Below are 13,977 nucleotides of genomic sequence, written 5' to 3'. Positions count from 1 at the left end.
GATGAGGGGTCCTTCCTCATCCATTTCTAGTCAGCATTTATTTAGAAAGGGGACACTATTATCCCCAGCTGTCAGTCTAAACCAAAGTGGGAGAGGGTGTGGGAAAAGTCAGCTGCAGGACATTCCTTAGACTTCTCCACAGAGGTCCAAAGCTTAGAGCCTAGTATTTCCAAGAAGGCCCAAAAGTGTTTAATAGTCAGTGTCTATAAAACCTTCCTAAAAATAACAGCCTCACAGAACTGATGTCTTATGTTGTTCAAAAAGGGCTCTTTCATTTGGTCCCATCCAAGATAAGGGTCTCTCTGTAAAAATGAAGCATGTGTCAAGATAAAAATTGAAGTGATTCCATGGGACAGAAACCAGTACCCAAGAGGCCAAGAAAAGAACATGTAAGGGTGTCCCTCAGACATGGTCAACATCACAGGCTCAGAAGGATGGGTTTCTAAATCAATGTTTCTCCACATTGTTGTTTCTAGAAACAGCCTGACCATAAGAACTACCTAGAAGCTTGTTTAAAAACATACAGTTCCCAGGACCCTCTCCAGTCTTATAAAGTTAAAACCTCAGAGGAGGGGTATATACCTAAACTACATCAGAAGCAGGCTTCATGCCAGGGGGAGAAGCCCCTAGTTAGGGCCTTCTATCCAGTTAAAATTATAAGTATAAATAAAATTATAAAATATAGGGACAGCTGAGTGGCTCAGTCTATTAAGCATCTGCCTTCGGCTCAGGTCATGATCTCAGGGATCAGGCCTGCATCTGCTTCTCCTCCCTCTGGCCCTCCCCTGCCTTGTGCTCACTCTCCCTCTCAAATAAGTAAAATCTTTTTACAAAATTATGAAATATAGGGGCACCTGAGTGGTTCAGTCGCTTAAGCAGCTGACCCTTGGTGTCTGCTCAGGTTGTTTTCTCAAGGGTGGTGAGATCAAGCCCCGCCAAAGGCTCCACACTCAGCAGAGAATCTGCTTGAAGATACGCTCCCTCTGCCCCTGTCCCAACATGCGTTCGCACATGTGCGTGCTTGCTTCCTCTCACTCTCTCATGCGTGCGCACGCTCTCTCTCCCACAAATAAATAAATAAATATTTAAATAAATAAAGGTATGGAATACAGTCAACATGTAATGGGGAAATCAATTTAACTAAAACTTAGCAGAAATAAAACCTGCCCTTTAGGTTAATCATATCCCACCTAAAAGACCCTCTGGAACCTCCCTGCCCTAAGGACTAAAGGAAATACTACACAGCTGCTCCTGGTGGTCATTACAGACCCTAATGGATGAGGAGGCTGAGGGCCTTCACTCTCATCCCAATACAGACCAGCTCTAAGTAGCAGGCAACCCGTGCAAAGTCAGACCCCACAGGTGCCTCTGGTTATCAGACTTTACAGGTTTCAACCGCCAGCTGACTAGTTCATAGTCTTATTCAGGTCCCAACTTTGTGTGAGGCCTGGCTATTCAAAGTGTTTTCCACAGAACCATCAGCATCAACGTGGCAGGAAGCAGCTAGAGATACAGAAACCCAGGCCCCACCCAGGCCTGCTGAAGCAGAATCTGCATTGTAACAAGATCCAAGGGATTCTTGTGCTCACTGACGTTTGAGGGTACCAGTGTAAGACTTTCATCCCCACCTGTAGGACACCCAGGTCATCAGCCTACCCTCTAACACTCCAGACTCTCGGAGGCCTTCTCCCCCACACTTTTGTCAGTCTTGGTTTGTCCTGGGACCAAATCACCATCAGCAGGGTACAAAACTAGCTAGTAATCCAAAACCCAACTTTTGGGAGTTAGAAAGAGGCAATAAGAACTGATAATCTCCTACATTCTTGTCTCACTCTTATATTCCTTAGAAGGCTGAAATACGGACCCTGCAACTAAAAATCAATAGAGACAATCCAAAGTCCAACAATACCATGGAACGCTAGCTCTCTTGGTTCCAACACAGTGTTAATGAGGGCAAGGTCACAAGTATGATTAGGTTCCTCTATTCATTGGCACAGATGCCAGCCCTGTACCCCCTGGCCACCTACAAAGGCTGACATACCCCTGGATACTAAGAGCACTCAGAAGAATGACAAGGGGAGGCTTAGCAGAGTGGCACCACTGAGTGACTCAAAGAACTTCAGGGACTGGTGAGCAGAATGTATTGCAGAAGACAACATGCAGCCCAGAGGGATGGCTGCCATGACAGATGACCAGGTCAGAATTCAAATTATCTGGACAGAAACGGGAAGTCCCACGGTCAACCTTTAAAAAAAAAAAAAAAAAATACTCACACATATATAGAAGCAAGAGGAAATCTAACCTGGCACTTCTCATTCTAAAATGTTTTCAAAACATGCCAGTTGTGTTGACTAAAGTGGGTGCCAAGAAAGCTCACATAGTCTTATGGTCCATGAGTCTAGTTTCCGGACCAAGGATGCAGCAGTCCTTCTGCAGCAAAGCTCATCAGACTATCCTCAACCACTTACCCGCACAGGTGACCACACAACTGCCGCACTTTTTCATCACCACCATCACTTGGGTTCTTATAATTGAGTGTGGCCTCTGTACCTGGCTACAGCTCTTTCAGGCTTCGGGTTATAGTTAGGACTTTCCACACATCGGCCTGGCTCTCTTTGATGCTGCCCTTTCGTTACTAATGGAGAAAAAAAGTACAGACCTCAGCACAAACTGAAAAAAATACATAAGCAGACCAGACGACCTAAGCACGCTCATTTACCAACAGAATTCAGATCAAAAAGACCCCATCACCTGTTTAAGCCAGTGCACTATGCTACAGAGTACAGCATAAATCCATGCAGAATTAGTAATTAGGGGGCAAATTATGAGCTCCCAATTCAGAAAAACCTTGAAATGACTGCTATAAAAATGAGCAAATGACAGAGTATGAGTATCTGTTTATACATACTTCTCTATGCCAGATCATCTTCTGGGAATAGACAGCCATTTAAAAAACTGGATGGAATTTTAGACCGTTTTTAAAGTTGTGACCCAGGTTTTTCTTAAGTCTATACTAAATACCCAAGTGGTATACATTTATGAAGACAAAAAGGCTGTCTCCTGCTAAGTTTGCAGATCCCAGACTACCCAATCCATTATTTTTAATTTCAGAAAATTTTGTGTCCGTAGGCAAGGGAAACAAGTTTTAAAATTTTAAGAGGTTAATTTGCCCTAAATAAGTGTCTGCCATGTACCACTTACCTCAACATGAAAAGAAGCTACTGTCCACGCAGTTACAACCATCCTTAAACAACTGGCTAACTGCCTGAGAACTGGAACACAACATGTGAAATTCGGCCCAACTGCAGCCTGCCCCAGGAGAAAGGAAGCTTGAACTCCAGGTGCCCTTGACAACACAGCTCAATGTGGAAAGAAAGAAAATGCTGAACAATAGAACCAGTAGAGGAAAAAGAGCCCCTCTAATTTTCCAGGCATGTGGAGAGGTTGCTGCTGAAGAAGTATTTAAGATCTCACTGCTGGGCTGGGTTCTAATGAACACTGAAACAATTTTTAAAAAAGAAAGAAACCTAACATATCGGTAGAGTACATATTTAACTGATTACTTTTCAGATTTAATTCAAAAGTCCTGATCAATTAGAAAGACATTTACATGCTTAGCTACACAAGTGAAATACCTCTCAAATCACATTTACAATGTTCAGGAAAACATGGAAAATATAGGGTCAGGAATGGGTTCTTGCCTAGAGTTCAGAGGAAGCTGCCCCACTCTGGCTGGGGGGAGGGGGGTCACAGCACCCAAGCTTGGTTGTATTCCCAGCTTCCCACTATGGGAGGTGTTTACCACAAACAGGAATTGCAATTCCTTTTCAAAGCAGAAACCTGCTTTATTACGGATGCATCACATATTTAAGGAGATGTACAGTGCTGTGGCCAAAACTATTTGCACAAGCACACACACCCACCAAGTGTTTTGCTCTGATTTTAAAAGTAACATGCTATTTACAGAAAGCCTGAAAAACAGGAGAATAAAGAAAATAACTGGTCACTTCTAATCGTACTAGCCCAACACGAACAGTCAAAAGTTCAGTCTCCATCCTTCCAGACTGTCTACGGCTGCCAGCTTTCCTTTCTGTGGCACCCCAGTTAAGCAGGCAAGCGTGAGGGGAGGTGTTCTTGCTGGTTACACAGCCCGACAATGGTTCGTAATCCCTGCTGGTCTTACCCTAAATCCACAGCAGTAAGGGGAGTCACAGTGTGCACAGATCAAACAGCATGCCTGCAATTTAACAGGCATTCACTGGGGTCTATTTTGCACACTTTTAATTATTCCACAAATGAATGAAATTCAAATTAACAACAATAGCCCTCGAGGGCCATATGGTAACTTCAAAAAAGAAGGCAGATAAGCCTCTCCTTCGTAGACATGAAAACAAACCTTAGTCTTCCCAGTACAAGTTCTCAAGACACCTACAGATTCGGAGCCTCCGTCCTGTGTCACAGATGGCGGCCTCCTCACCGCGTCCTCACACGGACGCCTCTCTAAGGGAAGAAAATTAGTGTTGCAAGAAAGGGTGTATGGAACAACCGACCTGGAACCACAAGCATGTGTGCAGCTCCCTTCCAGACATCCAGGGATCCCTGTAAGCCTGTGCACTTGTAGGATGAGAGATATTCAGCCCACATGGAAATAACCTTAGTTCCACAGACAGGGAGTGCTTTAAAGGCCCCTTATTTACTGTTGCTAACACCTGAGCTTCATATTACTAGCTTGGGCTGCAAATCCTCAGAGTGTTACCTTGAAGTTGCCAAAAGCCAGGAAACCTGGTGACGCCTCATGAACTCCTCTCTGTCCATATACAAGAATCAAGCAAAGTACTGCTTTTCTCGCTAATGTCACTTCAGTAGGTGTTAAACATTATTTGCTATGGACCTGCTAAAACCCTCAATAGTCTTCATTCAAATACCATAACTGACTACAGAATTCAGTACTTAATGTTTTAGAAACCACATGAAGATCTTAAAAGCTAGTTTGGCTGCACTATCCTCAATGGAACCTCAAAAATTCACCCAAGTAAACACCTCAGAAACCTTACTTAAGTTTGACTAAAATATTTTTTAAATACTCTCCAAAGCACCACTTGATCAACAAACATGGGATTAAATCCAAATCAGAACAAAGCCACAGGAGGAAAAGTCAAAATACAGTGAGGTTCTCCTTTCTTACCTGGCAAGTCTCAGAGTCAGAGTTGGGTACTTCTCTTGACCTAGCCAAGGGTATTACGGTTTAATTAAGAAAATGTGCAGGTGACACTCCTCTTTAACTGTATTTGGTATTTTCTAGATGCACACAAAACTACTTTCTCAGCAAGTAAATGTCATCTTGCATTTTCTGAAATACAACACACACCTGTGTAGTAGTCGGCTGCAGCAGCAATAACAAAATACCATAGACTGGGTGACTTCACCAGCATTTCTTTCTCACTATTCTGGAGGTTGTGAGTCCAAGATCAAGGCACTGTCAGGTTTGGTTCCTGTTCCAGGCTTGCAGATGGCAGCCTTCTCTATGGTGGAAAGGGAGCTCACAGGTGCTTTGGTCTAGCTTTCCCACCTCCTGAGGACACTAATCCTCCTAAGGAACTCCACCCACATGACTCATACAAACCTAATCACCTCCTAAAGGCCTAACCTCTAAATACTACCACACTAGAGATCAGGGTTTCCAGATATGAATTTTGGGGTGTGTGTGTGTGTGTGTGTGTGTGCGCGCTGGGGGAGGGGAGGTAAACAATTTTACATCCTAGCTATTAAGTTATACATTATACTTAATAGCTAGTTATATACTTCCTAGCTATTAAATATGTTCAGAGCCATTCTACATCTATTCCTCTTAATTATTTCAGGTCAAAATAACATAAACAGATCTACCATGTATGTAAAATAACACCAGTAAGAGACTGGTCATTTAAGGCCAAGGTCAAGGGTTTGACTATCCCCAGTTAGGCCTGCTGAAAGGATAAAAGGGAAAAATTCAGTTACCAGGACACCAATTACAGTCACCTGGAGCACTATTTAATAAATGTCCACCAACCAGGCAACCACTTGCCACTACTATAAAAACAACTCCCTCTTTCATCTCTAGCTCCAGACCTCTCTTCCTGCTTGTGTCTCCAGCTCTCTGCTGGGCATCTCCCCATGGAAGGCTCACAGTTCAGTCTGGGGTTCAGCTGAGCTCATTAGTCCTCACTGTCTCCTCAGACTGAGAGTCCCCATAGCTGCTTACCTCAGTGAATGGTCAGTCTCACTAAGTGCCCACACCTAAAAGATGACCAAGGAAGGGTGACCCATCTCTCCCGGCCTCCTCCCTCCTCTCCCCTTCTCCTTCTCCAAATTCCTCATGGATTCCTGCTCTAGCCTCCCAACTCATCTTCGGTCCCCATTCTGCTCCCCTTGTCACCCAGCCCACGTCACAGCTACCAAGTTCTTCTAAAGCACAATAAAGCAAGTCAACTACCCGCTGCAAATTCCCCACCATTCAACCAGCTTTGGAGATGAGGTTCAGACTCCTCAGCTCTGCCCTCAACCCCAGTACCCTCGGGGTCTTCCCTATACAACCTTGCCTCCAGTCCACACAACTGCTATCAGAGCCTTGACTATCTTACACCTTTGCAAGTCTCCTAGACCCCAAACATCCAATTATTATTGCATCATGTATTACACTTAGCCAAAAGGCCGAGAAGCGATACTGCATCATGTATTAACGTTATTTAAAAAGTGATGAAAAAAAGAAAACCTGGAAGGTGCATAAGGAAACAAGTATCCACTTTTCTTTATTCCTTCATTCATGCCTTACACAGCGAGAGAGCAAGAGAAGTTTTTTAAGTGCCACACCAGATTCCTCCCTGGACACATCTGGGTTTTATAAGCTGATGATGAAAACTGACCTGTAATTCCTTCTTTGCCTCCCTAAGGCTGAGAAATCTCACCTCTGAGAAAAAAGTATTTATTTTCATGGCATGTGGCTGTTGGTTCTACTCACCCACTATTCAAACCGGACACAGACTTTTATAAATCAGTTCTCCCTTATTCCTACAGAGAACCCACAGGACTGGCTGCCCCTGTCACTGCTATCCACAGACGGATCACTCCCTCTGAGCAGGAGGGCTTGTGGGAGGGAAGCACACCCAGCCAGCTCTCTGCTCTCCTAGCACAGGCTCTTCAAAATAAATTAAAAAAAAAAAAAGGAAAAGAGAGAAAAAAGGAGTTTCCTGGGTTTATGGAAGTCCTGTGCACACAGAGTTTGCTTCCCCAACTAGAATGTATACTCTATGAGAGACAAGGCCTCCTCTTGGTTCTTGCTGTGTTACCAGAGGCCAGAACAGAGACCGCCCCATGGAACAGGCTTCATAAGTATTTGCTGAATGACAGGATAAAAGAATTGGATGAATGAGCAAAGAGGCAGTCCTCCTCAATTAGAAGAGTGACACACAACTCATTCCCCTGCTCAAGAAAGTGTTTTGCTAAGAACGCCTTTTGTTCACTTTATGTTAGTTACAACCTTAATAAAAACTGGGCAGTGTATCATTAACCCCAAAGCGGACTTTAAAGTTGCTTTTTGGAAAAAATTCTAGAAATTAGATATTTACTTACTGCTTGTAGCTTTCCAAGTGCAGTAAGCATTGAGTAAAATGTTGCTTTTAGGATTCCCCAAGAAATATACACTTTTGTCCACCACTAAGGTTTTCTTCCCCACCTCAAACAAAATTTGCATATTTACTTTCATGGGACTGGAAACCTGAGAACCTGCCACACAGGGTCAGTGAGGCCGGGAATTGCAACCCATACCTGTTGTACTCTTGCCCTCGGAGCCACATGGAACTTCTACCACACACTCCCTAGGACTGGAGTCCCAGAGAAGGCTGACCAGAATAGGCCAAAAGGATGCAGCGTGTATGTTCTAGAAAGATCAAGTGTTTCTGTCTGTGGGCTGCCAGAGGACAGGGGGACAGCCTCAACTCAGGGTCTGCCTTAAGCAACCACAGCTCACTTTCAGGTATACATTCCGACGCCTTGCATGGCACTGCTTTTTCCAGGGCATTTGAAATAGTTGACAACCAACATTAACATTTTCTGAGCACTCAGCACAAGACATCACCCCAAGCTCTATACAAAAGTAATCCTGGTTAATCTTCAAGATTAGTCTTCGACTTGAACTCTTATTACCACCAATTTATAGATACAGAAACCGAGGCTGAGAGAAATTAAATAACTTGTCCAAAGTTCAGATAGTAAGTAGGATCTCTGGGAACTCAACAGTGCCAACCTGGGTCTCATTTTCGCCTATTTTGTCAATTCTTTGCAATAAAGAAGTTGAGAAGCTGTACAAAATGTTCATTAAAAAGGACTATGTACTTTTCCATACATTGTTTTTCTGTCTTCCACTATGGAATTTTCCTTTCTGCCCTGTCCCCTATATGCAGTGAAATCTCTTTAATTCACAAGTCCACACATCTTTGTAGGCAGGTGCCATCAATTCTGAGCCCATCTACATCAATGAACAGTATACATTCCTTTTTCCAGAAGGCACTGCTTTGCTCTCATCTACAAAGATCCTTTTTCCTTCCTAAAGACAAATGACTAGTTCATGTACCATGATTCAAATTACATTTGAGAATGTTCATTTGCAGAGTAATTATTCTTCGAAACTGGACTGCTCCAAAGACAAATGATTCTCCCTCCCCGCCCCTATCATCCCCTGCAACAAACCATGTCTTCCCTCCTGGCCCCTATCATCCCCTGCAACAAACCATGTCTTCCCTCCTGGCCTAAAATGTTTGCTGCACCCTTTGCAAACCACAACCAGCCACACTACCTGCTCTATGTGTGACCACTTAGAAAAAATATTATCATACGGTAATAGTGGTATTACTTCAAACCCCTCAAATATTTCATCAGCATCAGATTTCTGACAGATTAATAACAAACCTGTCACAGTAGGATAGCAAAAAGAAATGAGAGCCTTGGATTTTATTTCTTTCCGCTACTTTAAAACATTTTATCTTCCCGCTAGCATGTGTTCCCTATCTCTTCCATTTGAAAAGAAGTCAGCGTTTAAAAAGACCAGGAGCAAAGAATCAGAAACACCCAGGAAAGGGCAACGCCAAAGAAATTAGCACCCATCCTCGCTTAAACCTGTTGGGGGTGGAGCTCTCAAGCGAGTGAGTGTAGGAAAAGCAACGCGCCCATAATAAACGGTCCTTCGAACTCATAATTCAGGTTTAACTCTCTGGGAGAAGGCTCTAACCTCTCCCCTCCCCCCTCGCACTCATCCCTCTCCTCCCTGTGGCTCAAAAACAGACTGGTCTACACAGGCTACTTTGCAATTGCAAACAGAAGTTGTAGTTTTACATGTGGGTCACTGATGGCAACCTACAACTACGCACACAACCACAGGGAGAAAACGGGAAATACAGGAAATGGCCCGGGGAGGGGGTTGGGGGGGTGGTGAAGATGGGGGTGGGGGGTGAGACTTAGTCTTTACTCTCCTTTACTCGCACTGAAACAGCTCAAGGACTCTCCTGAAACTCAGGACCCTTCTAGATTAAGAGAAAAGTTAAACGGGATGAAGGAAAATCCTTTTGCTTTTTTCAGTTCAAAGAACACTAGACCGCTGAATGGATGGGGGAAAACGGGATGAAGGGAAACGTTGTACCTAAAAACATCCAGAATCACTCAGAGTCTTCCCCAGCCCTTGACGCCATCCCATGGGCTCAACCTCCATCCCAGATGTGGTCTTCCCCGCTCCACGCCCACCTCCTCCAGCCCGCACCCCAAATCACTGCGCTGCCCACAAAAATGCAGCCCAGATTTGGAAAAGCAGCTGACGTCTGTGGCCGGCGTGACCCAACGCCACAGACCAAGCCCCACGGGGGCGACCATCGCGAGGCTCCCGAGGCGCCGTACCAAGCGCGCGGAGCTCGGCGCCCGGCTGCGCCCAAATCCGCGCGCCGCGGTGCCCGCGGGAACCGCCGGTCGGAGCCCGCCAGTGGCGGCGGGAGAGCTAGGCTCGCGCCGGCTTCCCGGCAAATTGCCGTTCTAGGAACAATTTTTCCATTTCTGCTGCCGGCGGCCGCGGCGACGAGAGCCGAAGCAGCCGCTTCCTTCCATGCCCAGCATCCGACACCCGTCCCGGTCCCGGGGACTGTCCTCTTCCCTCCCCATAGGCTCCGGGGGCGCGGGAACCAGGTTCCCGCGCCAGCCGCCGCGCACGCAGCCCGGGCTCCGCCGGCCGCGACGGTCCCGCCAGCGCCGGGGCGGGGTGCTCCCCGCTGGCGCCGCCCGCCCCACCTGGCCGGGGCTGCGGGCTCTCCCTCCCGCAGCGCGCAGGGGGCCCGGCGACTCCAACTCACCCGACCCCGGCTCCGCGTCTCCGGCTCCGAGCTCGCAGCCTTCCCCACGCCGGGGCTTTCCGTTACGCCTCCTCGCAGCTAGCCGCTCAGGCAAGGGGGAGGAGGCGGCGGCGAGAGGAGGGGGCAAGGGAGGGGAGAGGAGAGGGTCCCCAGCTGGGGGAGGAGACGAGGCGAGAGCGCCGACCTCGGCGGCCGCCGGCGGGGCTATCAAGGAAGGAGGAGAGAGAGGGGCGGGGGCAGAGAAAGAAAGAAGCCGCGGAGCCTCCCTGCCCAGCACCCGGCCCCGCGCCGCTGCCCAGTCACCATCGCCGCCCCCGTCCCGCTCTCGGGCCGGGCGTTCAGGGGGAGGGGTCGGGGCCCGGGGCTCTCCCGGCGCCTGGCGCGGGGCGGGGCGGGGCGGCCGGGGGCGAGGCGGGGGCGGTGGCGGGACGACGAGGCCCGGCCTCCGGAGGGGAGTGTCCTGCGGGGCCAGCGAGGCCGTTGGCGAAAGGGGATCCCCGGGAGGAGGGGCGGAGGCCCGGGGGCTTGGGAGCGGATCACTGCGCCCGCCCGGCGGTGCCTCCTGAAATCCTTCGGAGAGACCCCCGGCCCGCTTCGGGGAACCTTGGGGGGCAGTTTCGGGCAACTCAGGAGCGCCGAGAATGCACACGGCCCAGGCAGTGAGCGGCGAAGTCGGAGACGGGGGTGATAGGCCGGACTCCTTCCGCGGAGCGCGGGCCCTGGAGCGCCCGCAGCAGCTCCCCAGGCCCGGGCCGGAACGGGAAAACGGCCGTCCCGCCAGCCCCCGGAATCCTAAGCGGGAGGATGGGTTTGGGGGCTGCCGGATCCCCATTCTCACCTTCTTCTCCCGGAGAGGAGGGCTCCAGGCATAAGTTTTTTTGCCCTGTGATTCTTTAGGTGAGGAAACTGCAAGCAGTCACAAATATTCGTAAATAGATTAATTAGGGTTTTGAACCATCCTCTTCTGTCAAAATACAGTCTAAGGATGAATTCCTATGGCACTGTAGCCGACACTCTGAAAAGGCATAGCCTTCTTGTCTTTTTTTTCTTGTCAGACCTGCCCATGTCCCCAGCTTCTCTGTCTCATGTCTGGAAAAACTTATTCCACCGGTTGCTTGAACACAGAACCTACGGTTCAATTCCCCAGCTCCTTCCATTGCCATAGCCAGTCTTACTAACTATTCATTTTAAGGTCTTCTCAGTTGTCCCGTCCTTTCCAAGTCCAGTGCCACCTTCCGGATTTTCGCTGTTTGGGTACTTAATGGTTCCAGTGCTCTCTCCCCCATTCCTTGCACGGGGTCCATCTGCACATGCCTACTGGGTAATGATTCTAGAACAAGGCTCAGGCAGGCCACTTCCTGTTCTAAAAGCTCTGGGAGGCACTTTACCACAGAAAATTCTGAATTAAAAACTCTTCTGTTCAAAACCACCCACTTACCCACTCCTCAGAGCCTGGCTTGCCAGCCGAGACTCCTCCCCTCAGCCCAGAAATTTCCATCCTGTATCCACTTGGGAGTTGATGATGCTTTCGCCAGAATTGGAATGCTCTCTTTTATCTTCTCCCACAGCCAAATCCTACTTATCGTCATTGAAAAGAAGTTTGTAGTACAACAATTCTATAAAAGGATGTATGTGTTCTTCCCATTTTGTGAAATCATACACTAGAAATAACAAGGCTTATGGGGAAAATAGGCTTAGCAACAAAGGATTCCAAATCTTTTTTAAAAGATTTATTTATTTTAGAGAGAGTGTGTGCATGTGCACTAGGAGGGGATAGGGCAGAGGAGGAGAATCTCAAGCAGACTCCCTGCTGATCTTGGAGCCAGACCTGGGGCTCAGCGTCACCACCCTGAGATCATGACCTCACCCAAAACCATCACTCGCACCCTCAACCCACTGAGCCACCCTGGTGCTCCCAAGTGACTCCAAATCTATGTAACATTGCAACTAGAACACTAACAAAAACAGTAACCATTCCAAAAAACAAACTAGCAGAGTTTATGAGCCATGTTAAATTCCTAATATTACGGTAAATATAAATATAGGACTTCTACTTTTAAAAAAAAAAAGATGGCAGTCACTGATGAAGGGACTGGAAGGAGAGTTGTTGGATGGAGGCTGTTGGGTTTGGAAGATAAGCACAAAATGTACAAGTATAAGAGGTGAATTCCACCCCTCACAATAAACCCTTCCAAGTTAGAACTCATGGCCAGCTGACTCCAAGAGAAAGAACATGGGGTGGATGGGCATGGGCACAGCACTGTGTATTCTCCACTAGCAGCGGTCTGCTTTGTTTTGCTTGGAACTGCCAATACTTGCAGATGCAAAATACTAAAGGGCTGGGAACAATTGCTTGTGAACCAGTACAACCGTCCCATTTTATGAATACCCTTTCCCTATATATCAGTGAGTTCATTTGCGTTACCTATATTCTCATTACAGAAACATGCCTTTAATAGAATAGACTGTACTTTTTAAAAAATTTTATTTATTTATTAGAAAGAGACACTGGGAGAGAGGGAACACAAGCAGGGGGCTTGGGAAAGAGAGAAGCAGCCTTTCCGCTTAGCAGGGAGCCCTGGAGGGCTCAATCGGGGGACTCGATCCCAGGACTCTGAGATCACCACCTGAGCCGAGAGCAGACCAGAGCAGATGCTTAAGGACTGAGCCTCCCAGGTGCCCCAGAATAGACTGTACTTAATTCTGCGCTTAGGAAGTAGGCTGTGCTTCATTGCATACATGGGTAGAGCATTTACTATATATGCCAGGAACTCTTTCGGGCACTGCGGATGCATCAGTGAACAAAAAGAAACACAAAAAATGTCCATCCTCGGGGACTGTAGGTACTTGAACATGGTCTCACAGGGTGGTATTGCATATTTCATATGGATGTAATTTACATCAGTGCCTCATCTAATACCTTGGGTTGCTGTGTCTTTCAGAATGTCTGACAAGGTAAATACCTACTGGGACATGTAAATTAGTCAGTTTACACCCATTTTATGCCTTGTGTTACTGAGGTCGCAGGAAAATCACCTGAGAAATCTAAAACTCAGGTTTCCTCAGAACTGTTTGTTGCTATTTGGGCTAAAATTAACTCAAGTTACCCAGATAGGATCATTTGGAGCTGCAGAGTAGAAAAATTACGCTTGACAGAAACTAAAAAATTCAGGATGGGCAGGGAGAATAGAGAAGGAGAGAGATGCTAAAAGGTATAGTTCAAGAAGAAAGTACTTCTAAGCTTTCTGGAAATGTAGCTAGAGAAAGAAGGGTAACAGGAACTCTGGGATACTGCGAATGCTTCTTCTTTCATGTGTTTCAGCCAAATGTTCAAGAAACATTTAATGGGGGATGAGTGAGGATGAAATTATAAGAAATTAAAGGGTACCTGAGGAGTTTGGTCAAATGACAAGGAGGCCTTGGAAGAAAATAATTATGAGCCACTAGATAGGTCACAAGGTAAAATTACAGTGGTGCCTGGCTACAATGTGATTCTGAATTTACTTACCTGTACAAATCACTCATTTCTCTGAACATCATGCTCCACCTAGTATAACTTGCATCAACAGGGCTAGATATTTTTCAGGTGCAAACGCTTTGTATCCTATTC

The 13,977-nt window shown here is 46.9% G+C and overlaps 1 protein-coding gene across 1 annotated transcript in view; it reads right to left on the bottom strand.

Annotated features, from left to right (window-relative positions):
• Positions 1–11,199, bottom strand: part of LOC116587199 (basic proline-rich protein-like) — a 132,178-nt gene extending 120,979 nt beyond the window's left edge. Inside the window, exon 1 of the mRNA XM_032337914.1 lies at positions 10,368–11,199. Coding sequence (XP_032193805.1) covers positions 10,368–11,199 — 832 coding nt within the window. The remainder of the gene's footprint in view (positions 1–10,367) is intronic.
• Positions 11,200–13,977: the final 2,778 nt, after the last annotated feature.

Source organism: Mustela erminea, chromosome 3, assembly GCF_009829155.1.
Source record: "Mustela erminea isolate mMusErm1 chromosome 3, mMusErm1.Pri, whole genome shotgun sequence".
NCBI lineage: Eukaryota > Metazoa > Chordata > Mammalia > Carnivora > Mustelidae > Mustela > Mustela erminea.
This window is presented reverse-complemented; position numbering and strand designations above follow the sequence as displayed.